Consider the following 25,379-nt stretch of genomic DNA (forward strand, 5'->3'; position numbering starts at 1 on the left):
AAGAAAGAAACTGGTACTCAACACTATAAACACTGATCATGAAGAATCTAGTGACCTGCATGCCCATGATTACGTGTGCCACAAGGACCCCACATTCCCAGGAGAGGGAGCAGGTAGGGTTTTAGAACCTCAGTTTTGTTATCTATAAATGAAGAGAATTCCTTTGAGTTCTTTTGCAACTCTCAAGGCCTAGGGTCTTCTAGGGAGTCTGTATGCTTAATATGAAAGTAGATTAATGAACAAAATGATATTTAGGCTCCACAGTGTGTAAAACTGTTAATAAGCCATTCTATTATAACAACTCTGTGAGGACAGAGATGTCGGCTGATTTCATACCTCTACTCTCAAAGCTCAGAATAAAACCTGGCACGAACCATAGATGAAGGAACAAGTAAAAATACAAGGCCTTCACTACTCAGTCCAAACCGGCTGTACACACATTTAGAAAGAGCAAGTTTGGCACATAAGAACAGAAATGTGCCAAAGTGCAACTCATAATTTGTGGACACCACAAAAATCTAAAATGCCCATTAACACAGTAACTTCAGAATTCTAGTGTGAAGGATTACATTTCATGTAGGGAGATCCCAAATATTTTTGGAAATGTACTGACCATATTGGTTGATTCTGTGAACATGTGCAAATACTCAGAATTTTGTTGAACAGTAACAAGTATCTTTTCTATTCAGAAACCAGACCGTGATGTGAGTGTGCATGCAGCTGACATGCCAAGCCCCTACCTTCGTGGCTCAGGTCAGGCTTGATCCAGACAGGGGAAGAGAAACGGCAGGACTTCTTGCGAGGACTGGTGCTCACCTTTCTCCAGGCACCAGTGTCTGCTTTCTTCTTGCTACAGCTGTTGTAACTTGAAACTATGGCCAGAGGGAAACTTCCACCTTTGAACTCAGCTGCATGCTGGTCTAACTCTGAAATAAACCACATTTTGTCAAAATGAAGGCATGGATAATGCAGTTTCATTCAGTCAGGCAGACCCCAACACTTCTAGTTCTCAAAGACGTAGCTCCTTGCATTTCTAAAAATGTCATGGCGTCTACGTAATACCCAAGTTAGGGTTCTGTGAGTCAGCTCCAGTTTTCCTCAGATCTGCAATGTAAACATGGGCCAATGATAGAAAAACTGTTCTGGAGCAGTGTTGCAAAATGTCCATTAACCTTGACATAATTTCTCTAGTTACAAAGAAAAGGGAGCTCGGGATTCAAGCTCCAAACAGGCACTGCCAACGGTGCCCACGCTCCTCCCGGCTGCACTTACCTGCTCTCTGCAGGGGACAGGCGTGCAGCACAGCTTTATTCAGCAAGATGCTGAGCGCGGCCTTCACCACCGCCTGCTGTCCTTGGCTGGGGTGTTTTCTGGCAGTTGTCTGCCCGAGACCAGGTTGTCTTTTCACGCAGGCTCTTGACAATATTGCTTCTTGAACTCGGGGTGCAATGACGGCGTTCCACAGCTGAGACATCCACCTTGGAAGAAGGGGACAGATTCCCAGTTGGGATCAGGCCTCTTACAAACCACACCTGACACTACCATGGGCAAAAGAGGTTTCCATAGGTGTTAAGTTTTTCAGTAACTTTAGAATTGATCCAATGCCAAAGGGATTTACCATATAAATGTGTGAGTGTGTGTATACTGCCTTTCAAATGAAACTGATCTCTCACTCTACCACTTTCTTGAGAATGGAAATGTTTGCAGATGTGTTGAATGAATGCATCCATGAATAAATGCATGGAAATTGACAAATTGCAGCTTGGAAAAAAGACTTCTGGAAAGTAAGTAGCTTAAACTTTCTTGCCATATCTCTCTAAGACACACAATGTATTTTTGTATATTGAAAACGGTGTGTAACTTACAATCATGGGCAAATTACATCTGCCTGCCCCTGGCTAGGGCTCAGGGTTTCCATGTGGCTGCTCTGAGCTTTGCAAAGGGGGTCAACCACCTCTCCTCAGGTGAGCTCGCTGCATTAGAAGCTGTACCAGTGGGGGCTTTACCCCCAGTTTGCAGCACCCATCCCCAGTGACAATCCTTTAACAAACATTACACTTTGTTGCAGTACTGAAAGCAATTACATGGCTAAAGACTGCAGAAAGGAAACCTGAGTCTTCCACAGAAGTTTCAAAGCTATTCCATATCTGCATAGATCTTTCAAAGCTGTTACAACTCTCACCTTTGTACCAAGTACCTATATCACAAGTTGCTCTGATGTTTGGTGACACAAAATTCAAGAAAAAGTGAAACTAGACTAACAAAGATACATTTTAAAAACAGTTCAGTATGTCACCAAACACTTAACTTAGCACAAAAAGGCACTAAAGGGTGAAGATAAGCAATTCTTCATGACATTTCTGCCTTGTTCTGGACTTTTTTTTAAAGGACGTTGGGAGCAATAGGATCTCCTTCTAGAGCAGAGGGTAGATCTAAGCAGGATACAAAGTAATGTCTCCTTTCAGGGCAAAGGATTGGCCAGTCTTTCTAGAATGCTATGGGAGCTTGGAGCTCTGCAGGTGTGATGCAGACAGTGTCTCCCTGGCCTGCTGTGCATAACTGTGGGCTACCGAGGAGCTCAGGATACCCAATGTCAAGGTGATGCTGGGGCTGTGAGGGGTGAAATGCAGGCCTCGGGCCCAACACCTGGGATGAACAGTAGGAAAACTCTGAAGTTCCAAATGGGATAAACATTCCAGAACCTTTAGGGGGTTTCCGTGATGGCTCCATATAATAAAGGCCAAAACTGGCTCCTTAGATTCTTGAGACTATGGATGTAAAAAAGGATTCAATGTAATTGATATATTTCAAATACATGAAATTCATTTCTTCTTTTTAGCAAGAAAGTGCTGTGTACATTCTAACAGCGTACTGCTTCCTTTTCCCTCAATTAACTATTATTAAGTTGATAGTTTGGCTAACAACACAGAAGGTAAATTATCAATGTACCTTGTTTTCCAAGGGGATTTCTGCCCAGGATGCCAGTAAGTGCAGAATCAAATAAAAGCTAACCACAAAATCCTCACGAAGCTGGATGATGGTGATAAATTTTTTGTCCTCCTTTCAATTTCCTCAACCTTTGTGTGTGTGTGTGTGTGTGTGTGTGTGTGTGTGTGTGTGTGTGTGTGTGTTGGCTGTAGACTACCCAACCAACTTCTCCTATGGGTATCATTGAGGAGCGCACTCCCAGCAAGTCACACACGACTGCAGCTCCCAGGCGTGGCCGTCCTCTGGCAGGAGGGTCATGACTAACCTGTGAGCTTCCTCCAGCCCCCCCAAGTGCCAGGCAACTTAAACAGGCAAGTAAGGAGAAATGTCACTCACTTCACGGTTGCTTGGGCATGTCCTGGGATGACAGGACAAGACAGGAAATACTTTGGCCCCAGAAGTGCTTCCGGTGTGCCCAGGCGGGCCAGGCAGGCGTTGAGCTGCTGCCACACAGCCAGCGCCCAATCGACCGTCTTGCACACGGGGTCACAGGGAGAAGGCAGCTGACCTCGAAACTAGACAGGGGAGGGGAGAGCAGGAGATACAGGTTGACAGTGGTGCTGCTGCTGTGTATTTAACATTTAAATCCATACAACAAAAATGCAGATGAATCTGACTTTAGCTTCGTTTGGAGAGCTATTACGTTGTTACGCAGTTCTGTGGGAGTATGAGATGCAGACCCAGGACTGCAGCTTATTACATGAAACAAAGGGTACAGACACAATAGAGCATAAATAGGCTGAGAAGCGACGTTGCATGAATTCTTAAACATCAAGGAGACATTTTCCACATATATATGCTAATGTTTCCGATTATTTTTATACTTTTGCTAAGTGGTAATAGATCTGGATAGGTGACATGTTCTTGTATTGATTTTAATTTCATAGGAGGAATGTCTCAGCTTAACTGTTAACTTCACCAAATGTATAGAAATTTCTCTAAATTTTAAAATGTGCAAATTTGAATTATGTAACAGACATGCTTTAGTGGGAGAAGTCCTTTGGAATATTTATAAACTCAAGCCCTTTTTTTTTTTTTGGCAATACAGCAGGGTTCACAAAAGGACAAAGACTTACTGCTAGAATTAGCACTCCCAGTTTCAAAGCTAGCAATCACCTATTTTAGAAGAAAGGAGATGCACATAAACCTTTGCTTTACAACGTCATCGGACTGAGGGCCACCAGTGACTGCTGGTTCGCCCTACGCCGGGGGTCTGTTTTGGCCCCGGAGGCCTGAAAGGTCACTGACGATGGCATCTGTGTCAACTCAGCCCCGGCGTTGGCTCTAACTCCCCTTCTCTTCAACACAGGGAGTATTTCTATTTCCCTTTTTCTGATATTCTTCTAATAAAAATGAAGTTATGCACTGGAATGACTGATAAGGGGAAATGTCACCGTAGGTAAACTAGGGACGCTGGGTGATTATGTGTCAATGCAGGGTCATCCTTGGTCAAAAGCTACCATTTTGCTAGTGATGTTGGTAATGGGGTCTGTGTATGCGTAGAATAGGGGTGTGTGGGAAATGTGTCAACTTCATCATAAGCCTAAAATTGCTCTTTCAAAAGTGTACCTTTTGTGATTATGTGTAAAAAAATAATGAAGTTAATGCAAGTTATCAGTTATTATGGAAGCTACAGATCTGAGCAGCTTCACCTCCCCTCCTCCCACTGGCTCACGTCACACAGTGGCTGTGCTCTGGTCAGAAGCCTATTGTGCAGCAGCCGCTGTCTCTCAACAGCTTAGGTGGTTTTTCTCGTTCAGTTAGACATTTCGTCACATCACCAGTGCAGTCCTGGTCCTGCATTTACCAGTGCCATTTCCAGCATTCCTGCCACCTGCCCCCGGCCTCCCATTCACATCTGACGACTTTGCTCAGGTACTCGCTGGAGAACTGGGATCTTGGGAAAGACGTTTGGTCTCAGGAAACCAGTTCTGGCCCGTGAAACACCCAGGGGAGTCTTACGATGCTGGGGCTTTCAGAAACACATGCTTTTCTTCCCGATAAGGAAACAGGAAGCCAACGTGCTCACTCACCCTCCTTCCGGCCTCAGCGCATGCTTGTGAGAGTGGGGGGCACACGTGTCCTGCAATCTTGAAGGGAGTCCAAGAGACTCCCCCAAACCCAGCACTCTGACATCACGAATATGCTGAACAAACGTCAGCAACACCCACCAGAGACATCTGGTCACATGGGGCGCTCTTGGTGAAGCACTAGCAGCAGTTGTCTGCTGCTTTAAAACACAGTGCTGACACAGCAAGGACTGTGTCCTGCAAACGCGCCCCTTAGTGTGGGATTAAGTAATAAAACCTTGCTAAACTGAGTTCTGTTATTTTAAATCTATCCCGACACTCAGCTCCTAGCCCGATTCAAGAACATTAAATAAAGTAGTGATTGGCTGTTTTGATGAGCATTGAATTAATTTTGGTACTTGGGAGACTACAGAGAAATCACTACAAGATGATTACTCTTGAAAATGTGTTAAGGAGACAGAATTCTACATTTTCAATCACTTTTTATACTTGGCTACCAGCTAGGCTAACTGTTGTATGCACAATTGCCTCGCGGACACGTTCTATGGCCCCAAAGCCCCCAAGTCTTTTTCCGCAAGCGTGATCACTTTTCTAATCTAGCCTTCTATAGTATTTAGAAGTTGGGGCGACTCCACAAAACCGTAATAGTAAAAACCTATGGTCTAAAACAAGTAGAGGTTTTGTCCTTGAATATTCCAAAATGTTATCTGAGGCCGTGGGGTTGGTGACGAGCAGAACGCTGCCCCCAGAGTTCCTGACACCACCCGGGTCCCCGTCGCGGGGTTACCTGGCTCACGACTTTCCTCCGCAGGGCTCTCCGCAGCAGGCCGCGCATGGGCTCGCTGTCCCAGCGCAGCTGGACCCAGCGGAAGTGCTGCTGCACCAGCAGGTCGGAGCCCTGGAGACAGGCCTTGGCGATGGTTCCCATGAGAAAGCAGTTCTCGTGGAAGTAGTAACACTCGGATGTTCCATTTCCTGAGACAGACAAAGCACGCCGCATTAGGGCACGCAGGTGCAGAATAAAGGGAAAAGCGTAACTCGTGCTCTGGGGACCGGCACCGGCACGCTGAGCTCACAGAAGCTGTTTCTCAGCATGGTTTCTCTGTTTTTACCTTTCTGAAACGTATAAGGGCTTTCAGTGCTGTGGTTTTCCAGAGGTGCCAGAAAGTCTCCTAGTAACTCAGACAATGAAGATTTTTCCAAGTTCTCTAAGATGACGATGATTTTCTTGTTGACAGGAGATTGTTTCACTGGGATCAGACAGGCTGTGGCGTAAAGGAAACCCAGTGATTAAAGCTTTTGCGAAGACCTGTACAAACTGACAAAAACAGTCTGAAGATGTGTTAGTACAGTGAGGCAATGGGGAAGCTCTGAAGTCTCCAGAGCAGTGGACACGCTGGCAAATGGCTCGGCCTCGTTTAATACAGTTGCAGACAGCACAACAGCACAACAGCGTCCTGCTGGGAAGAGCCGTCCCCAGGGGCGGCAGGCCGAGTCTGCGCAGCCAGCGTGCACACCAACACACTGAACTCCCGCAACACAAGGAGGGCGTCACACGCCCAGGAGCAAACCACAAGATGATACAGTGCTATCACGTCCAGTCCAAAAGCAGGCAACACTAGATGAATAACTGAGGGATGCATGCATCGGCAGCAAAACTGAGCGAAAGCGATTATCACAGAAGATAGACTCGTGGTTACCTCCAGACAGGGGGAGGGGCTCATGGGGACCTCTGGATATTGAGAATATTATATTGCTGTTCTTGGCCAGTGGTTACATGGTTACTTATCACCAGTTCTCACCAAACTCTTTAAATAGTATTTTTATGTATTTTTCACAAGACAAAAGGTCAAAACCCTTAAATTACCTGTAAATTGATTACACCTCTGTAAAATATTCTTAAAATGATGGAGAAAGGATCTCAGAGTGAAGCAGATCCCTCCTTTTATTGTACAGATCTTAGCTTACAAGAATTTGACTCAAGTTTCAGAAACTGTGGTAAGGATGACTCGGAATCTAGGATTTGATCTTATTTTACTGGTGCCCTCATGAAGGAGGGAACTGAACTGTCTAATACCTCACAATGAATGCTGGAGAGCGAATGGAAGAAGTACAGGAAGGAAATGAATGAGCCAGTCACAGACGAGATGTAAAAGACCCACAGTGCCACGCTGGAGGCGACGAAGTCCAAGACCTAGGGACATGGGACTGGCGGCCTGCTTTGAGATGTCACTCTGATGAATTGCCAGGAGAGAGGTAACGGAAGAACACACCTACAGGCTCTCATTACTGAGGGGAAAGCCAAGAGGTAACAAGAGCCTCAACCAGAGCCGAGGCACAGGACAGAGAGGTGTTTCGAGAGACAGAACAGTGGGCACAGGGGATGACAGTGTTGAGGGGAGGATGAGAACCACCATCTACCACTGAAGAGGTTTAATACTAGCGAACATGACACAACTTTAGTTCAATCTAGATTCTTCTATACTCTTTAAGGTGACCCCAAGTCTATAGTCACTCCTTTGGACATGGGAAGTTGTGCATCCTTTATCACGCCCCTCAGAACAAAGCTCTGCAGCGATGGTGCTGACCGTGCCACGATGCCAGGGCTCTAAGACCACACTCTCCTACCATTATTAAAGCATTTCTGCAAAAAAGAAAGTTAACTCAATACTTTAAATGATCACTTTAGCCACCCTACCCCCACCCCCAGATGTGCAGCAGCAGCTTTGGTGCGAGTTTGACCCACATGGCGCGGCACACCTCTCCTGACCTGCCCGTTGCTCCCCTCAGCAGGATACTTAGTCAATCTGCCTCTTCTGCTCCCCACTCTGACTCTGTGAATCTTCTCACCGCCCCTGCACCCCTGCCCTGTACTCCAGTTCTGTATAAAATAAATGAATGATCACTTTAACGTTCTGGCCTATTACTATTGACCATTACCTGTAGTTTTAAAAAGGTACCGTTCTGGCTCACCTGACTCCATAACTTTCATCAAGGCAAAATCTGACCCAGTTCTAACTTGCAATCACACCCTCCTCACTAGCAGAGCCTAGTGACATGACAGTCCCTCAGAAAGGCAACCTGGCAAGGAAGAGGTTTCAAACACAAAAGAAGCCTCCCTAGTAAGTAAAGTGCCATCCTTTCTTTCAAGTTTTTTTTTTTGGATGATTGACACTGAGTCTCCATATACATTTTAGAATCTTAAAGAGCAACATTAAACATTAAACATGCCTTTGCTACTTTCCCTCCTATTTTTTGCCTATCCATTTCTTTTATTCATCCTCTGTGAGTCCTTGCATTGGCTTTCTCCTACAGATTTGTTAAAGAGCAACAAATAAAGTATGGATGTTCTACGTGCAGACACATAAAACAGTCCAATAGTCTCCTCTTTACAGAAAATAAGGTCAAAATTCAGGAGTAGGTGCAGACTGCCTTACACATCAGAGTTTCTCACATGTAGTAATGTAGCAACCTGACTTCACTTCTTGGTGAAGAGCAAGAATAGCTGAGAGATAATTTCTGTACCTTCATTCTTTTAAAAGCTTCCGTGGAACATCTCAGATGCCCTCTTCTCTCATACAGATCTTTGCTTTTCTTACTCAGTCCCTCTTCTCTTAACCAAAAGGTGATGTGTTTTCTGTGCTGCAGAAGAGGGGTGCCATGCTTATCAACCATCATGCCCCACACTGCTCAGAAGCCCCGGGGTCCCCTAGCCTATAGCAGTGCGCACTACTGAGAAAATGATGGTGATGGAGGGAATCCTAGGAAATGGGGCAGGGGAGGAAGAAGGGTGAGATCAGAGCCAAACTATGGTATTCCTGACCTAGTGTTCAGAGAACTGTTGCTTTTGTTCCGGAGCTGTTATAACAGCAGGCATCGCCATGAACACTTGGAATTTTAGATTGAGCCCTGTGGAAGCCTGCAGTGGCTCGTGGAAGAACCCTGCACAGCCCCTGGGGTGAGACGTGAGAGGTGGGCTCTGACAAGCAGCAGGCGGACATGAGATCTAGGAAGTGGATTCAAAGGAACTTAGGACTGACTCCTGCGAACTAAGACAAAAGAGGCCTCCATGTGTGTGCTCAGGTTGCATGTTTGTACACGTGCATTCAGGGTCTCAGGGTCTTCATTTGAGTCTGTTGTTATTAAAGAGAAATATAAGATACTTGGTACTTGCAAATGACAGTGCCAAATACAAACAGCCTTTCATATTTAGAGCTGATCCACCATTTCCTACATAAGTAGTCAGAATGCAGACTTTTTTTAAAAAAACCACAGTCTAAGCTTCCAAAACCTCAGTTTTCAACTCCCACTCACTTTCCCTTTATGTCCTATCATCAGCTACTCCTTTAAAGTCAACCCCTGCCCTCTCTAATCTTCTTTCTTTCCACTTCTACTTCAAGCAAATTCTACTTACTGACACAATGTTACTTTGCAATTCCTTTCCCATGCTGTCAGCTGTATCAGGACATTCACCCTTTCATTCACCCATCACTGGTAATAGTGAAAGGAAAACTCCAAGAACACGTTATACCACAACTATCCCTCAGCAGCTCATGATGCAACACTGTGAGCCAGGACATAGCCCAAATAATAGCCTCCCACACTTTGGGGGGTCGGTGGGTAGGAATAGTGAGATACTGAGGTTTAAGTTTCCAGCTGCCCATTAGGGGAGAAATCATATCCGGAGGGACGGGAGAAGCCTTCATTTGAAGCCTCCTTAGAGCATTTAACAGGGTCCTTTTCTGTAGTTTCCAGAAGGCCAGATCTGACTTTAATCAGCCTATACAGTGCTGCACTTTACATAGTGGCTGCCATGTGGTAGTTATCATGCGTGTGTGTGGGCTGGGAGGAGTTTGTGTGTTTACTCTAATTCTAGGTGAAAAGCGCAGCACAAAGACAGTGGAAAAGCAAAGGACGCGTGGGGAAGAACCGCCATCCTTGGCTGGAGCACAGGTATCTGCGCGAAAGATGGCACACGGGTGCCCTAGAGGCAGGGCCTGAGGGATGCTGACTGCGTTCAGTGGTCCATGGAGTGAGGTGGGGGCGGGAGATACAGCAAGTGTTGAGTTGGGCAGCCCATGAAGGATGCACGGGCAGCAACAGTAGACAGGGCAGCCATATTCGGGAAAAGCAGATGAGCTACAAGAAACGGGGCCTTCCTGGAAAGTGGTACCAGTGAGGATGGGCGAAAGGATAAAGAGGAAACCAGTGGGGGAAGGTAGGCTCCCAGGTCTGACTGCAGGCTAAGGCTGAGAATGAGAGGCCTATGGGCATGTGTTCTTTACTGCTTTAAAATATGAAATGCGGGCCCTCCCTGTGGTGCTACGGGTTGGGACGCAGGACACTGCAAGCTGGTGGCAGCCACCTCAGTGCAAGTTTGATCCCTGCCCCAGAGGTGACCCACAGGGCGTGGCAGACCTCTCCTGACCTGCTCGCTGCTCCCCTCAGCAGTGTACTTCGTCGATCTGCCTGTCCTGCTCCTTATTCTGTGTCTAGTGAACCCTCTCACCACCCCTGCACCTCTGGCCTGTCACCCAGTTCTGTATGCATAAGTAAATCTTTAAAAATGAAATACTTGGCAATGTTGCAGGAACAAAACCCCAAATTTCACATTAAAAGCCTGGGCTTTTTCCTGAAGTCTCGAGGCTTCCTGACACTGATTTACACTTCTCTCAGCAACACAGTGCTGGAGCCCAGCAGCTGCCCTGCCGCATGGAGCAGGAGACAGGCCTCCCCTGCCCCCCACCCCAGCCAGCCTGCTTCGCCTGCCATGTGCCTTCCTGGAATTGGGCTTCAAGTGAGGGGGGCCGAGCAACCTGGGCCATTCACCAAATTGGGAAATGAGGAAGAGCTCCTCTCTGAGAAGCTCCCCACAGATTAGGGGTGTTGGGCTGAACACTTTTACAGTCTTCCTGAGCTCCAAACCTCTGTAGTTACTATTGAGAAAATTATCTTAGCAGCTTACTTTGGGGTGCAATAAGCCTAGCAGGTTTTTTGTTTGTTTGTTTGTTTGGTGGTTATGTAACTAAGGCGGGAAATAGAAATTCAGCACAGGGGAGATTTTGAAGGACTGTGGCTGGCAGTGAGGAGGCAGAGTCCAGGGTTGAACCCATCCTGCTGTGTCCTCACATGGGGTCTGGGGGCGGGTACTCGACTCTTAGGTGTTTTCACATGTATAAATCAGGTAACTGGAATCTCACCTACCAGGGGCAGAGCTCAACAAATGTTAACTGTTATCCAGAGCCGCTTTCTCTAGCTCACTTTCAGTGGTGTCCATGCAGCCACTGGCCAGGTGTATAGCAGCATGCACAGTCCACTGGGATTCTCCTGCCGTCAGAGGGTGCTTCTCTGTATTTGTGGAGTCCCCAGCCCCTCTCCAAACCTGCCTCATCATTTCACTGCTTGAGTTAGACACCACTAGTGATTCCCTTTTCCTCAGCCTGGTCCACAGTTGTCCCAGACACAGGATAATCACCCTTGATCATGGCTCCAAGGAGAAGCACCTTCCCCTTGGAAAGACATTTTGAATTGCACTTCAATTCCTCCTTCACCCACCCCGCGGCTCCTCTTTCCTTCACTCCCTTCCGGGTCTCCTGGCCTTGAGCCCTTGGACACAGGGCCTGCCCACTTCAGCTTTATGGCCGTTGCTAGTGGACGCTGAGATGGAACATTAATACCGTTTGTTCAACATGTTTAATCCTGGTTCTTCCATCACACAGATGTGGCAAGCTACTAAACCTCCAATGCCTGCTCCCTCACCTTTGAAATGGTAATAACCACTGCCGTAGGCTACTGCAGAAATTAGTTAATGCATGTACACTGTTAGCCAAGTGCCAGTCAGCGGCATACGGAGGATGAGGGCAAGATGTAGCTCCCCTCATGGGGGTCAGTTGTGGACTATTTACGAATAAAAATTTCATTAAAAACCTATACTGTTGGTTTTCACTGGGGTCACCAGTGACATATTCCTCAGTCCCCCTGGGGAAGCCCGCCTCCACAGGATACCTCTGGGGGCACTTACACGACGTGCTCACAGCAAGTAAGGATAAATAAAAGATGAAGAAGGAAGAAATGCAAAGTATACAACAATACAAGCACATGTATATGAAGATTTTTTGCCGGTGTCCACGTGGGCCCCAGTTTTCACCCCACGGCTGCTGAATAATTAAAAGATGAAGTTTATCCCCCAGAAACAAGACTTCCTTCTTTTCAGTGGCACTGAGAAGGAGCGTGCCTTTTGTTACCAGCATGCCGTTTGCTCATGGGTCTTACCGCTGCTGATGAACAAGTCTACTAGCTGTTCCTTGGAGAAAGCAGCATCCACTTGGGCTCTCACCACCTCACAGGGGAACCCTGCGACCAGCTGTCTGTGCTGTGACAAAGAAGCAGAGCGATCAGTCCCACACACTTCTCAATGCTCAAGGAAAAGCCGAGGGCATGTGGCGCCGGTACCTTCATGCAGAGGGCAAGCTGATGCACCAGGTAGTCCTGCAGGCTTCCGTCGGGGCCATGGAAGATGACACTGTGGTACTGCTCCACCTATTAACAAACCAGAAAGAGGCCTTGGAGAAGGGCGAAGGAGGCTCGATAGCAGGAGAGAGTGAAACTCCTCCCTGGCTGTCCTGAGTCTTTAGAAGGTTACAGCTTCAGGGGTAAGTTGTATTCATCGGGCACTTGAAATCTTTCATTTTAATGTAAACTGCTAGAAAATGTAGCCTTCATATAGCACTCTATATTTATCTAGTCCTTATATCATTAGAGCAAGAGCTGACGTGTCATGAAAGGCACTTTCTTCTGTTTTTTTCTATAATGAGGTTTAGTAGTAGCTGGGAAGCACAGATTGCTGAGGTTCTGTTAGTTCCTTCATGACCCCCTGCAGATGCTCTTTACTTTGAGTTTTCCCAGCGCCTATTTGATGTCCCAGAGGCTGAAACAGCAATAAAAATTCGTTAAGGAAATTGCAAATACAAAGAACCATAAAAAAAAAGAATAAAAATCATGATAATGTCAGCAACCACTCAATGTTTCCTTCTACCCTTTTTCTGTATGTAGGTGACATGTGTATGTATGTATTTCTAAAGGATAGATGAGTGTAATCTTTTTACATGGTGTATGTTGGAGAGTATTTTCCTATTGACTTTACACGTAAACGGTATCTCGGTAAGCATACAGTTCTTCAGTCAGCTGTCTGTCTGAAGCAATTCAATTCAGTGTTTCAAAGAAATCTGGCTATAGGCTGGCCACTTTCACTTAGTAAAAAAAGAAAACCGGCTGCCTGTCTGTCTCTGTGGAGCTTGTGTGACACACATCCCGGGGGAACTACAGGCTTGCTCACCCACCAGACCCAGGCTCGGCCACTGTAGGAGCTTTGCTCTCTTACAGGATGGGAAGGACCTCGACAGACAGGGAGCAGAGAAGTGCTGTAAAAGGCAGCGACCATGGAGAAAGGGCATATGCCCAATTTTCTAGCCATTGTAAATCTTGCCTTATACAATCATTAGGGTGGCCGAAGGAGAAGGTTAGGAGTTTTTTCTGCTGAGTTTCAGGCAAATAAATGGATCTAACATTCTCTTGCCCCTAAAGATAGAACATTTTTCTTGATTCCTGTCAAAAGGAAACTCAGTTATTTTTCTCTGTTATTGTAAGGGTTTGTCACTTTGCAAAAGCACTGTAGTGGGAAATTGTGGGTTAGATGCTGCTAACCAGATGCAATTTTAGACCAGAAGGCTTGAGCTTTCCAACTTAATCCCAAACTGCCATGACTTATTAGATAGAAATTCTCTCACAAGGAACGGATTGTTTCGCACCAGTGAAATAGGATACAGATTTTCAAAATTTACTGAATATTCTACCCCTGAGACTTCCAACTAGCATTGCTACTTAATCTTGTCTCACTTTTGAAAACAAGAGTGCTCTGTTCATTATAGCCAACCTGTCCAACTACCTACATTTACTTAAGATTGATTTTGAAATCATGCAACAGCAAGAGACCCAGCACTATAGATAAGCTGTCTTCAATTTCAACAACCCATTTATTTTCAGATTGTAGGTTCTTACAAAACACAGACAGGATATGTTTGATTTAAAATTTAATTGAAAAGACCATTCATCAGTAGTAAGCACTTTGCATTCACTTAGTCTTACATCCTTTCTGTAACAAGGTAAGACATACATAATAATATTAAATAAATGAAAGGAAAGACATATAGATTTCCTGATCATTCCTTCCTTCTAAGGTAGTATCCTTTTAGTAGCTTTTCATCTTAAGTAGTGTCTATTTTTTTGTTGATGGGGATTTTATCCTCTCTCATTAAATGATGTCATAGTGTTGGTTACCATTTGGAATCTCAACAAAAAATATTAATTACCCAGAGTCTACTGCTCTTCTGAGACTGGTAAAAACATGTAAAACTATGCCAAGAAACAGTGATCTGTTTTAGTGCTAGCAAACTCTGAGGTATAATAAATACATATGATTATACTTCTAGTGGAGGTCTCTAAGACCTGCGGTGGGTAGACAGGGAGGCAGGCAGCAGGCAGGAGGAGAGGCAGGCAGAGGTGGAAGGGGTATTTTTGTGTCTTGAAAGGAAGCCTATGCTTTAAAATTAAAGATCACACTCACTTCTAGTCGGTGAACTCTAGTTACCAGAATTATCCCCAGTGCAGTTTACAGTGTGACATTTTTACATGATAGTAAAAGGGATTCTGGTCATGCTGTCACAATTGGTACCGAGCCCTTTATTCTGGTATTTTCAGTCTATTCAGAAAACTCTTGTCACATGTCAGTGAGAGCTCTGTGTGGCAGAGGAATTTTGTGTTAAATGAGAACAATGCTCTTCGCAAAGGGCAGCATTTCTGCTTCCCTCCATTGTGCTCTTCTGCAGAAGGGCAGTGGTCTCTGCCATGGTCACCAGAGGGCAGTGGTCTCTGCCGTGGTCAATGTAGCACCTGGGGCGTGTTTTCAGACTGTGGCATCCTTTTTTACACAATAAACCCAGCTTAGTTTGTCGTTTTGCTTGTTAGTGTCTGTGGGAAACATCCCTTGTCCAGACACTGTGTTAGGCCAAGTTGTGCGGAGGAGTTGAACTCAAAAGACTATGAAAAAGTTCTTTCCTGAGCCAATAAAACTGAACGTGTGCAGCTTATCGTGTCATGTTTAATATCTAGGACTGTCAATCTCACCTTTTCTGACACTTGATTTTAAAGAACAAATATACTTATGACATTATAGTTACAACAGTCACTACCAGCTCCTATAAAATCTCCCCCAAACAACACTGGCATATTCAGCATCCAGAAAACACAAAGCATGGTAGAGAGGACTTGAACCATCTGCTGAGGCTCCTTTTGATAGACTAGTTCTGTAAGAAAGGGGGTTTCAGAGAAACTGGCGCATGTGTGCTAGCTGCATGTGTGTGTGTGTGTGGGGGGGGTGACACTTGCCCTACTGCCCAGAAACTTCTTCCACCACTGCTGTGGAGCCAAAGGATGTGTTTGTCATGGAGCCTGCTCGTCTCAAAGTGAAGAAAGCCATGTCCTCCTCCCACCACCCCGGGCCTGAAAAAGGTCCAAGTGAAACTGTCACTGCTGGGGCACCAGGGGAGCTGCTGTGGGCTGTCTGAGACCATCATTTATGACAATATTTATGTGCAAAAGTGGCAAATTTCTTTTGGAGATGTATACAAAAAGCAGAATCTCCTAGTGATCATTCTTAATGATTAACAGGACACATGTTGGAGTAGGCAGTCGACGGGCAGAGAAAATCTCAAGAAAGGGTGTCCTAGGGGATTCACGGTCCTGTTTTAAAATAGGGCTCAGATTTGAGTGATCCATTTAAGTATTTTTCTAATAACAGAATTATTAATAGTTACTGAAATATTGTATAAATTTCAAGCTGGCTCAGTGTGTTGATGCAAAATGTTCAACTGTTATAAAACATTAATGACTCAAAATACAATTAAATGTTTCCTCACTAACTCAAGGACAAAGACTTAAACTCTACTTGTATTATTGTCACTAAGTAATTTTAAAAGACTAAGAAAACAAACAATACCTAGTTTGAGGTCTTCACTAGCTAGTTTTCTACATAAGGACTTTAGCACATGCATTTTATACAATATACTTACACACATAATAAATACTAGTCACTTTCATGCTTTTATAACCAATAGGTTAACCACCAATATATCAAGGATGACTGATGACTACATGAAGAGAATGGAAATCAGCCTCGGTGCGCTCCTTCTACACATTCACTGAGGACCTCGGGCATAAATAGATGAATGGGGTACAAATGCCTACAATGACTTGGTGAGGCAACCCACATGCTTACTATTCCATGCAAACCAGGTATTGCTTGAGATAATACCCACTGCACATCTTTACGACAGCTCAAGCCCATTGCAGTGAGCCTGTGGTTACTGTGCCCTTCATAGGACTTAGTCCTTTTCGGGCTCGGCTCCCACCAGGGGCTCCCTACGCACCCGGGGTAAAATCTGGCGCCTTGCCATGGCCCTGCTCTCCCTGCTGGCCATCTCTCAGACCTCATGCTGTGGGCACCTTTTGCACCTGCTCTTCCTTCTGCTTCAAACACCTTTCCTAAGGCTACTACTTTCATTCATCTCTTTTGGTTCCAGGTGACAGCTCACGATAGGAAGGTTTCCTAAGATCGCGGTCCCAAAGCTCTGTCTTCTAAGGCCTTATCTGTTTGATTTTGTTCTCTAAACTTGTAACTTACTGCTAGCTATCACATATGTATTCATTCATAGGATTTTATCTGTCTTTCCCGACAGAAAAGTCATCTTTATTCCACATAGCTGCAACCTAAGTTTCTAACACACTGCTTGAATTTAAGGGGTGCTCAATAACTGGTTGTCAAACCACTGAATTAGATAACTAAGCCAGGTAAAAAGTGCATGACATGTGGGCTAGCTCTTCAAGAGGTTTATAATTTAGGAAGGAAGCGCTTGCAATCATTATGCTATTGTATTGTCTGACGCCCCTTGAAATTTTGAGGTGACTACTAAAATGAGCGACACATGCTGTTTCTCTTTATCCAAGGGCTGTTGAAGGAGTCATCTGTGCATGCGCATACAAATTGACAAAAAGAACTAATGCCTGTGTTAGTTTAGTGTCAGTTTGTTGGTCATTGGTGGATGGAATCTTCTAATTAAAACACATACACACATAAGTGTATCTGGAATAGTCTATAGAGCCCTGTGAGGAGTAGACATTTCATTCAACCAACCTGCTCCATAAGGCTAATGTAGTTGCAACTCAGTTGCATTGCCTTCCTGTTCATTTTATCATCTAAATAGCTCTGACATGGATGGAACTGGAAGCAATGATGCAAATTAAGCAAAACTAAGTTGTAAGAGAAAGACCAATACTAATGCTACCGCTTAAATGCAGAATACAGAGAAACAAAGGTTGGATAAAGCCAAAGCAGTAAGGCATCCTAGAATTCTCACTGTAGAACTGAGGCTACCAGAGGGGAATAGAAGGGTGTGAGGAGGTGGCCCCGTGGACAGTGATAGCAGAACATGGGTATCTTTGGTGGGAGGTATGGTGTGATACCAGCCCCTGAAAGGGGGGTGATCCTGGCCCTCTAAACTATATACATGTTGTAAACCAATACTACGTGAATTCAAATGAATAAGCACATGATTAAACTCAATAAAGGGTAAAGTTCTCAGCCAGAATCTTGCCTGCTACAGAGAGGCAGAGAAGGGAAAAGGGAGAGAAAGTTCTCCAGCTGATTCTGCTGACAGAATGTAGGAGAACATTCCTGAAAACCAGTTGGTTGAACTTCTTCAATCTTCTCTTAACAATGAAATAGCTTCCCTTCCCATTTATAAGTACCCTTCAGGCATGCTTTGATGTTTGAGGGAGAGGGGAGTACACCCCAAAGAAAGAAGTGAAAGCATCAGCTTCAGAAGACAATGCTTCTCTCCAGTTGTACGCATTTGAATGTGTCTGTGCTACTGCGACTGCTTTTACAAAGCTCAATCTAGACTCTGAGCTTAGCTAGAAAAGCAATGAAATCATTTTGAATACTTCTTTTCATCAGCAACAAAGACAGTGATTCAGTTAACGAAAACAACTTTTGTAAAGGGTCATAGACAAACCCATTCATGTTTTTTAAGGCTTTCTAAATTCACGTAGTAATCACAAGGACTATTTACTGCTTTACACCATCATTAATATCAGACTCCACACACGCACACCTGCACGTGTGCGCACACACACACCCCCGCACGTGTGCGCGCACACACACACACACACAAACATGAGCACGTGCATGAATCCTGGACTTGCACAATCCTGGCTTCATTATCAACAAGCTCAGTGACCTTGGATATGCTATTCTTATCCCTTTGCTCAGATCCCCCCTCTGTGAAATGGGTATTATCCTTTACCACCTAGGGACGTCTTAACGACTAGAACACGTATAAGCACCCCACACGTTGCTTTTATTGTAGTGTCAGACAAATATAAGCATCATGCTTATCCATTTTGAGTCTTGATTTTGCTACTTGATAATTATACTTCCCCTTTTTCCTTGAAATAGCAGAATTGCTTATTAATTAGCTCGGCTCACAATTACAGAGCTAAAGCTCATACTTCCCAGAGAGGCAGGGACATGTATTTAAAATGTGGTCAATGGATGGGAGCAGGGATGAAGTGGTGCACCCCGGGGAGGAAAGCACTTGCCCCCAGCGCCTTCCCTCAGTCTGGAACTGGGCTGGGGAAGTGACTTCTTTGATCAAACCACAGAGGACATCAGAGGAACCCGTGAGACCCTGGTTTGGTGACTCTGGTCTTCACCCGTGCTGACTTCTCTCACCTGCTGGGACTTACAGATTTGAGAATAACTTCTATGCTGTTCAATCTACATTGGTTGGCTTCTGTTAAAGTAACCAAATCAATCATCTAATGCTATAGTATGTTGACTCCATTTTGTGAGTCAGCGAGGCATTTTGGCACATACAGTCAATCTCGTCCACAATAGTCTGTTATTGGGTGTCATCTTTCTTAAACAAGACAACCTCCACTTGCCCAAACTGCAACGCTTTATGAGTCACAGTTACAGTCTGGGTCTAGGCAAGTGAACGTCTGGATGACAATGACAGTAATTGAAGAGGATGGCAACCTTCCAGGGAGGCTAGGGGGGTCAGGGCACAGGGAGAAGAGGGTGCTCATACTTTTCTGAACATAAAAATGGCTGGCAGTGTGCTAGGGTCGGGTGCAGTGTGAAGTTCACCTACCAGCCTGAGGTAATTCTGCAGCATCTGAAGAGGGATCATAGATGTATAAGTCACACTACTGAGGCAGCCTTCTTGAGGGCCTGTCAGAAATGAACACAGAAAGAAAATGGGCTCTTGTTGAATATAAATGGTTAAAACACAACTGACCTACCATTAGAAAGCACACTGTGTACTGGCTTGTGATGACAGAGCTCACATGTCCACAAAGCAGCCGTCTGCCCTTATCATTGTGGAAACACCATAACACTTGGGTACTTGCTGGTAAGCAGATACTGTTTCTGGCCTCCCAAGAGTTCCCCAACTGTCCCCTCCTTCCCTCAGGAAGTCAGCCATCCCCTGTCAATCAAGATCCCCTGGATCTTGGCCAAGCCCTAGATCCAAGCTCCAACAATTTTTTGCTCTGATCACCAGATTGTACTGTTCATCAGCAAATGTCAGAACTTGTCTTGCTCCTCAGAAAGTTCTGGCCTCAGCCAACATGGCACAGGTCTGGATCTTCTTATGGTTCATTTCCCAACTCTGGCCATGTTTTCTAAGTATCGCCATTCTCTCAACATACTGATTTTAGCTAAAGGATTCTCTGGGATAGTCTCATACTGTCCCCTACCCTGAGACTTCAGTAAGTCCAAATAGTGAAATAACACTGTTAGATGAGACTAAATTTTTAAAGGCTATTCTGAAGGATGGAAAAAGGCCTGATGAAATTATTAACTTTTTAGAGCTATGGTCTGAGAAATTGAGATTTTTTGCATCACTTACTAGCTGTATGAGATTAGACAAGAAAGTGAGCCTTGACTTCCCTGTATATAAAATGAGGGTGAACTGACATCTCAATTGATTGTTCTGAGCAGTAATGAATTTAGACATCTAATATGCTATAAATAGGACCTACTCTATTGTAGGTGATCACGAAACATTAGCTTTATAATCACTGTGTTCATCATATATGGTACTTAACAGAACATTCTTTTAACACCTGTACTGTCACTCTTATCAGCCTGTCAATTTGGCCTTTGGTGTGTTCCTAATGAAAGATGCATTTAGAATTGCAGGAATCAATGATCAGAAGAACCTCAGTACAGGTGTCAGAAACATGCTTGATTTTGCTTCTCCATAATCAAATGTTGCACAAACCATCTCATCACTTAGTAATGGGAGTCCAAGCTGGAGGACCGGCGCAAGGCTGGAGGATGCAACACCAAATTGCCAACTGAAAAATCAGCACAGATCTTCCTCCGCTTCCGATTGGGCTGCACCCCATCAATACCATGGAAGTCGAAAATACCGTAAATGCAATTAATGCAATTAATGCACATATTCTACTCTGGTCTAACCCCAGTGCTTAGCCTCATCTACATAAACGTGCTCAGCACAGTCATGTTAGCCTATTCTTGGGAAAAGTCGCCTCCCAAAGTCTGTCCTGTAACAGAGCAGCACATAATGGCCTACTGACTGCACCTTGCACTATAGGTTGAGTATGGTCTATCGTTAGCCCAGGAGAAGATGAACGGTTGAAGAATGTGTACTGCTTCCATACCAGCCTCCACTCAAAACAATTTTCAGTCGAGCTATTCAAGTCAGGGATTTGTACAGTAACTTGATTATGACACCAACACCATCAGGGTCACCTTTACCTGATATCTCTACCTGACAAAGACAGGTAAAGATCAGGGAACATCTTTACCTGACAAAGACGCGGTGACGTGCTCTGTTTTATTTTTCCTCATAAAGTCCCACGGGGGTAGCGTGAAGCTTTGACCTACTGACCACGGCACATTTCCTAGTTCAAGAAAAGAAAGAAAATGTCAAGAGGTGTTTAAAAGTCAAATTTCTAATAAGGGGATATGTATGAAGTCTTCTGTGAGAATCCTAGGGAGTCCAGAGCTCAGACTGCCAAAAGAATATGTAAAGGGTCACACCAGGAGTTAACTCTTAACACAATTTTACAATTTTGAAGATGAAGAGGGAGGTCTTCAAACTATCAGCCTCTCCAAAGCTATCCTTAGGAGTGATTGAAAGACAAACTTCAAGGGTAAAAAAACAACTAAATATTTCTAGGGTTAGGTTTCCAAGAGAAAACCTGATCATAACCTTTCATGGTTTCTCCAACACCTGTTCATGAAATCTAAGCACTATAAATGAGACCACTGGGCCTTCAGAACATGGTTCCTGTCTCCCCTCCCAGCACGGCTGTAGATTCCAAACACTTCAGGTCAGATTAAAGGTCTGGCTTTCTCGAGAGCTGGGTCTCTGCTCTCATTCAAAAAGGACCCCGTTTCACAGATGTCTTTTCTGGGGAGGAGCTAATAATAAGTACACATTTTCATGTCCTTCCCTTCCACAAATTAATTCCTAAATACTTAATCTTAGCCATGCTCCACTCACAGACCTGTCCCACCTAGAAGCTTATCTGCTGGCCTTTCCTTTATCCATATACTAAACTTATATACATATATTAATAACAATGTTAGCGTAAAGAGTTATCAAGTGATGACAGCCAGACCCTAAATTAAGTCTTTCACCTGCAAAACTCAGTGGTCTGGAGGATCAAAAGGGCCATTACAGTGTCCCACACCTCAGTGACAAGCACAAACAGCAGCACCATCACACCATCAGCCTCAGAGGTACAGTTCTGTGATGGCAGCGAGCAGCGTTTGCCTTTGCCAGTTTGCAGATGAGCTGAGGGGGGCTGAGAGCAGAGAGTCCCTTCCTTTAAAACAATGGCCATGCTAACTTTACCAGCTCCCTCAGCAGGAGCTCAGGAGTAGAGCACACTACTACTGCTATGTTCCTGAGAATCACTGATGACTTGTTTTCTCAATGCAACTATCCAATTATCTAATAACTCTTCTGTTAATAATTATGGCAATTTTAATGATTTTGCCCAGACCCAGAAAATTAAGTTATCATGAATAATGCACTTTGAAAATTAGTGGTAATATATTTTGAAGGTGAATTAACATGTGATTGGAAGGAATAAAAAACTTTCTGATACAATAAGCTGATTCAGTAATACAAGGTAAAACCTATCTCCCCTCAACCTTGACCATTCTTTCTGTAACTGATTCTGTTACAAGTACACGGAGGGCCCTCCCTGGTGGTGCAATGGGTTAGGACACAAGCTGGCCACAGCCACTTCAGTGAGAGTTCGATCCCCACTGCAGAGGTGGCCCACATGGCGTGGCATGATTCTCTGGCCACCCTTGTACCTCTGGTCTGTACCCCCATTCTGTATGCATAAATAAAAATAAAAATAAAAAAGAGTACACAGAATTTCCCAGCAGGCTTTGCTCATTAGCTGTGTGATCTCAGGCAAGGCATCTTGTACCTGGTTCAATCATCTATAAAACGAGTCTGTTCAAGGGGCTCACTGAGGTCTTATATTTAAAGTGCCAGCAGCAGATTCTTCATAGGTGTTAGTTCTCCTAGGTTGAGGAAAGACGCTAACCAGGGACAACATTTATCATTCCCTACCATGCTCGCCAGAAAGCAACCCTTATCTTTTTGTAAGTTTTTGGAGTCTGCTTCATGTGAGTCGACCAGACAGATGATCAGTTACCACTTGGACTCCTCCCATGTGGGAGTCTTCCCTTGTCATCCTGTAGCTCTTGTCCCCGCCAGGAATCGTCCCGGAGGGGAGGTGTTAGTGGACTGTGGCAGCCCCGGCTAAGCCCAGGCATGAATTTGGAGCTGTCTTCAGAACTTATGCATTCAGCAGCTGCATGTGGTTATTTCCCTGCATTTACCTAGAATAGAAAGTGCAATCACAAAGCCTCATCAAGGGCTTTCATGTTCTTTACTTTGAGTATTATTTAAGGCACAAAAGCATTTTTATACTAACAGGCAACATTATAAATGGCTGCGCTCTGAATAGTTGAGGTTTTTAGCTCTGGCAGCTGCGACAAGCAAGCTTTGAATGTGTTTAATCAATGAACGAAGTATCAAGTTATGTAACCCATAAACATAAACCAGAGAGCTCGTGTTCTCTTTATCACAGAGCTGTTGATACCTAGCGTGATGGATCGCACGCTGCTTGCACTGAGGCCGAGGCTGGAGTCTGTGGTGTTATTAAACGTCATGTCTTCCAGACGCCACCATCCGTCAGAAGAGATTGCTTGGAAATGACTTGTCAGAGCTTGATTCACTGCTTTGGAGAAATCATCCCATGATGTCTGTTTGCGGATATTTAAAACACATATTGTGTTCTCACATTCAAAGTCATCAGAACCATAATGGTCTGGTTGAATCTCACCCACTGAAATCCTTAAAGGTATTTTAAGAGCATCTGTTGGAAAAACAGTATTAAAATTAAAAAAAAAAAACCCTCATAGAAAATAACAGCAAAACTATATTTAATATAAAGAACAGGGACATTTTGAAAACAAATCAAAGGGCAGCTATGACATATTTTAAATAGCATGACTTTCATGTTAGCCTGGAGTTTGGTTTTCAATTTCTTTGTGATTTCATTGGAGTCAATGTCTTGATATTCTTGAGCTGTGCCTTTTCCTTTGTATCTCTGACCTTTTCTACTTCACTGACTTCTTGTTTTTAGTGAGAGGCTCTTTTAAAAAATCTGAGAAAGCTAGAGCCTTGACCCCAAATTATCTGTGCCTAGCACCTTTTTCCTCTCCTTCTCAGACAGTGACCTGACAAAACAAGGCAGGTGACAGCTCTGAAGGTCTGTGCACCCAGGACCGGCATGGCTTCTGACACACGGGCCTGGTGAGCCTCACTTCGGTCTTCTACTTGCTGTCTCTCTTTGGAAAATCAAGCCCATACTTTTGCAACCCAATTTGTTCTTTCATAAAATGTAAGGAACATGCATTGTGTTGTTATACAGCGTAAATGAAGTAGTGTTCAGAACGAATTTAACACACTACACCTGTTACGGGGCAGTAGGAATGAATTATTTGGTAAGTGGTACATAGTTCAGTAGAAGCTCTCAAAAGACCTTTCCAACCTCTTTCTGATACCACTGAGGAGGCAGGACATGAACATCTGTTCTCATGAACTGACTTAAATGATTACCAGAAATCTTGTGTGTGTTCCCACATTCTTCAATGTCTGTTGAAATCATTACTATGATTAGTAAATTAAGTATTCTATAACAAGATGAACTATGAGCTACTATTCCTATGAAAACCAAATTCATTACTTTAGAGACAATGAACAAAGGAGTTGCTAAAATAGTCATCTAATGAAATATGGATGAGGCGACTACACAAAATTAGAAAACATGTGATTATCTCTAGACAGATACTGCTTCTATTTTGCTTTACAAATACACTAAGTCCTCAAACACTAGAAATCATAGCTTAACGAATTTAAGGTATAGTTTGTTCGAACTAGATTAAGTGGAACTGTGATCAGCAGGACCACACCATGATTAATATCACTACCTAAAAGTTGTGAAAGTCAGTTCCTTCAGTTGCCTTAAATGTCCTGGATGTAAGCAACTACAAATATTGTTTTTCAATTGCCAATTTTCAGTTGTCATCTTATTTACCAACAATATCTGCCACAACTGATCTCTCTCTCCTCTCTGACACCCTCCTACTGAATTGTGTCACCTCCTTGGTTACTTTTTAACCTTACTCCTTTGCTGGTCCCTCCACACTTCCCATATTTCTTAATGACTCAGTGTTGCAAAGCTTGTTTATTTTTTCTGTCAGTGTCAACTTCCTTAGTGATCTCATCCAGTCCCATGACTAAAGACTGCTGACTCTAGGATTGTATATCTAGTTCATACTCCTCTCTAGAATTCTTGCTGAACAGACATCTCAGATGCAACATCCAAAACGAAACTCCAGATTTTCATTAGCAAAATCTGCTTTATTCACAGCCTCCCCAGAGTAGTAACTCCAGCCAGCCAGTTGTTCAGGTTAAATACCCTGGAATCATGCTCTATTCCTGAGCCCTTCATACTTTACATTCATTCCATCAGGAAGTTCTGATGGCTCTATCTTCAGTTAGACCCAGAACCTAACCACTTCTCATTTCATGTCTTACAATCCGAGATGGAGCCCTCACCATCTCTTGCCTGGAACACTGTATTAATGGGCTCACATCTTCTTGATTCTTCTGGTGATTT

The 25,379-nt window shown here is 44.2% G+C and overlaps 1 protein-coding gene across 1 annotated transcript in view; it reads right to left on the reverse strand.

The window, feature by feature from the left end:
* Window positions 1–25,379, reverse strand: part of CTTNBP2 (cortactin binding protein 2) — a 125,434-nt gene that overhangs the window by 7,987 nt on the left and 92,068 nt on the right. The window contains exons 10-19 of the mRNA XM_004676973.2: window positions 23,295–23,570; window positions 20,970–21,065; window positions 19,286–19,365; window positions 12,471–12,557; window positions 12,291–12,390; window positions 6,131–6,283; window positions 5,806–5,993; window positions 3,325–3,503; window positions 1,273–1,478; window positions 741–926 (exon numbers count right to left, since the gene is read on the reverse strand). Coding sequence (XP_004677030.1) covers window positions 741–926; window positions 1,273–1,478; window positions 3,325–3,503; window positions 5,806–5,993; window positions 6,131–6,283; window positions 12,291–12,390; window positions 12,471–12,557; window positions 19,286–19,365; window positions 20,970–21,065; window positions 23,295–23,570 — 1,551 coding nt within the window. The remainder of the gene's footprint in view (window positions 1–740; window positions 927–1,272; window positions 1,479–3,324; window positions 3,504–5,805; window positions 5,994–6,130; window positions 6,284–12,290; window positions 12,391–12,470; window positions 12,558–19,285; window positions 19,366–20,969; window positions 21,066–23,294; window positions 23,571–25,379) is intronic.

Source organism: Condylura cristata, unplaced genomic scaffold, assembly GCF_000260355.1.
Source record: "Condylura cristata isolate star-nosed mole 26May11 unplaced genomic scaffold, ConCri1.0 scaffold00005, whole genome shotgun sequence".
NCBI classification, from domain to species: domain Eukaryota; kingdom Metazoa; phylum Chordata; class Mammalia; order Eulipotyphla; family Talpidae; genus Condylura; species Condylura cristata.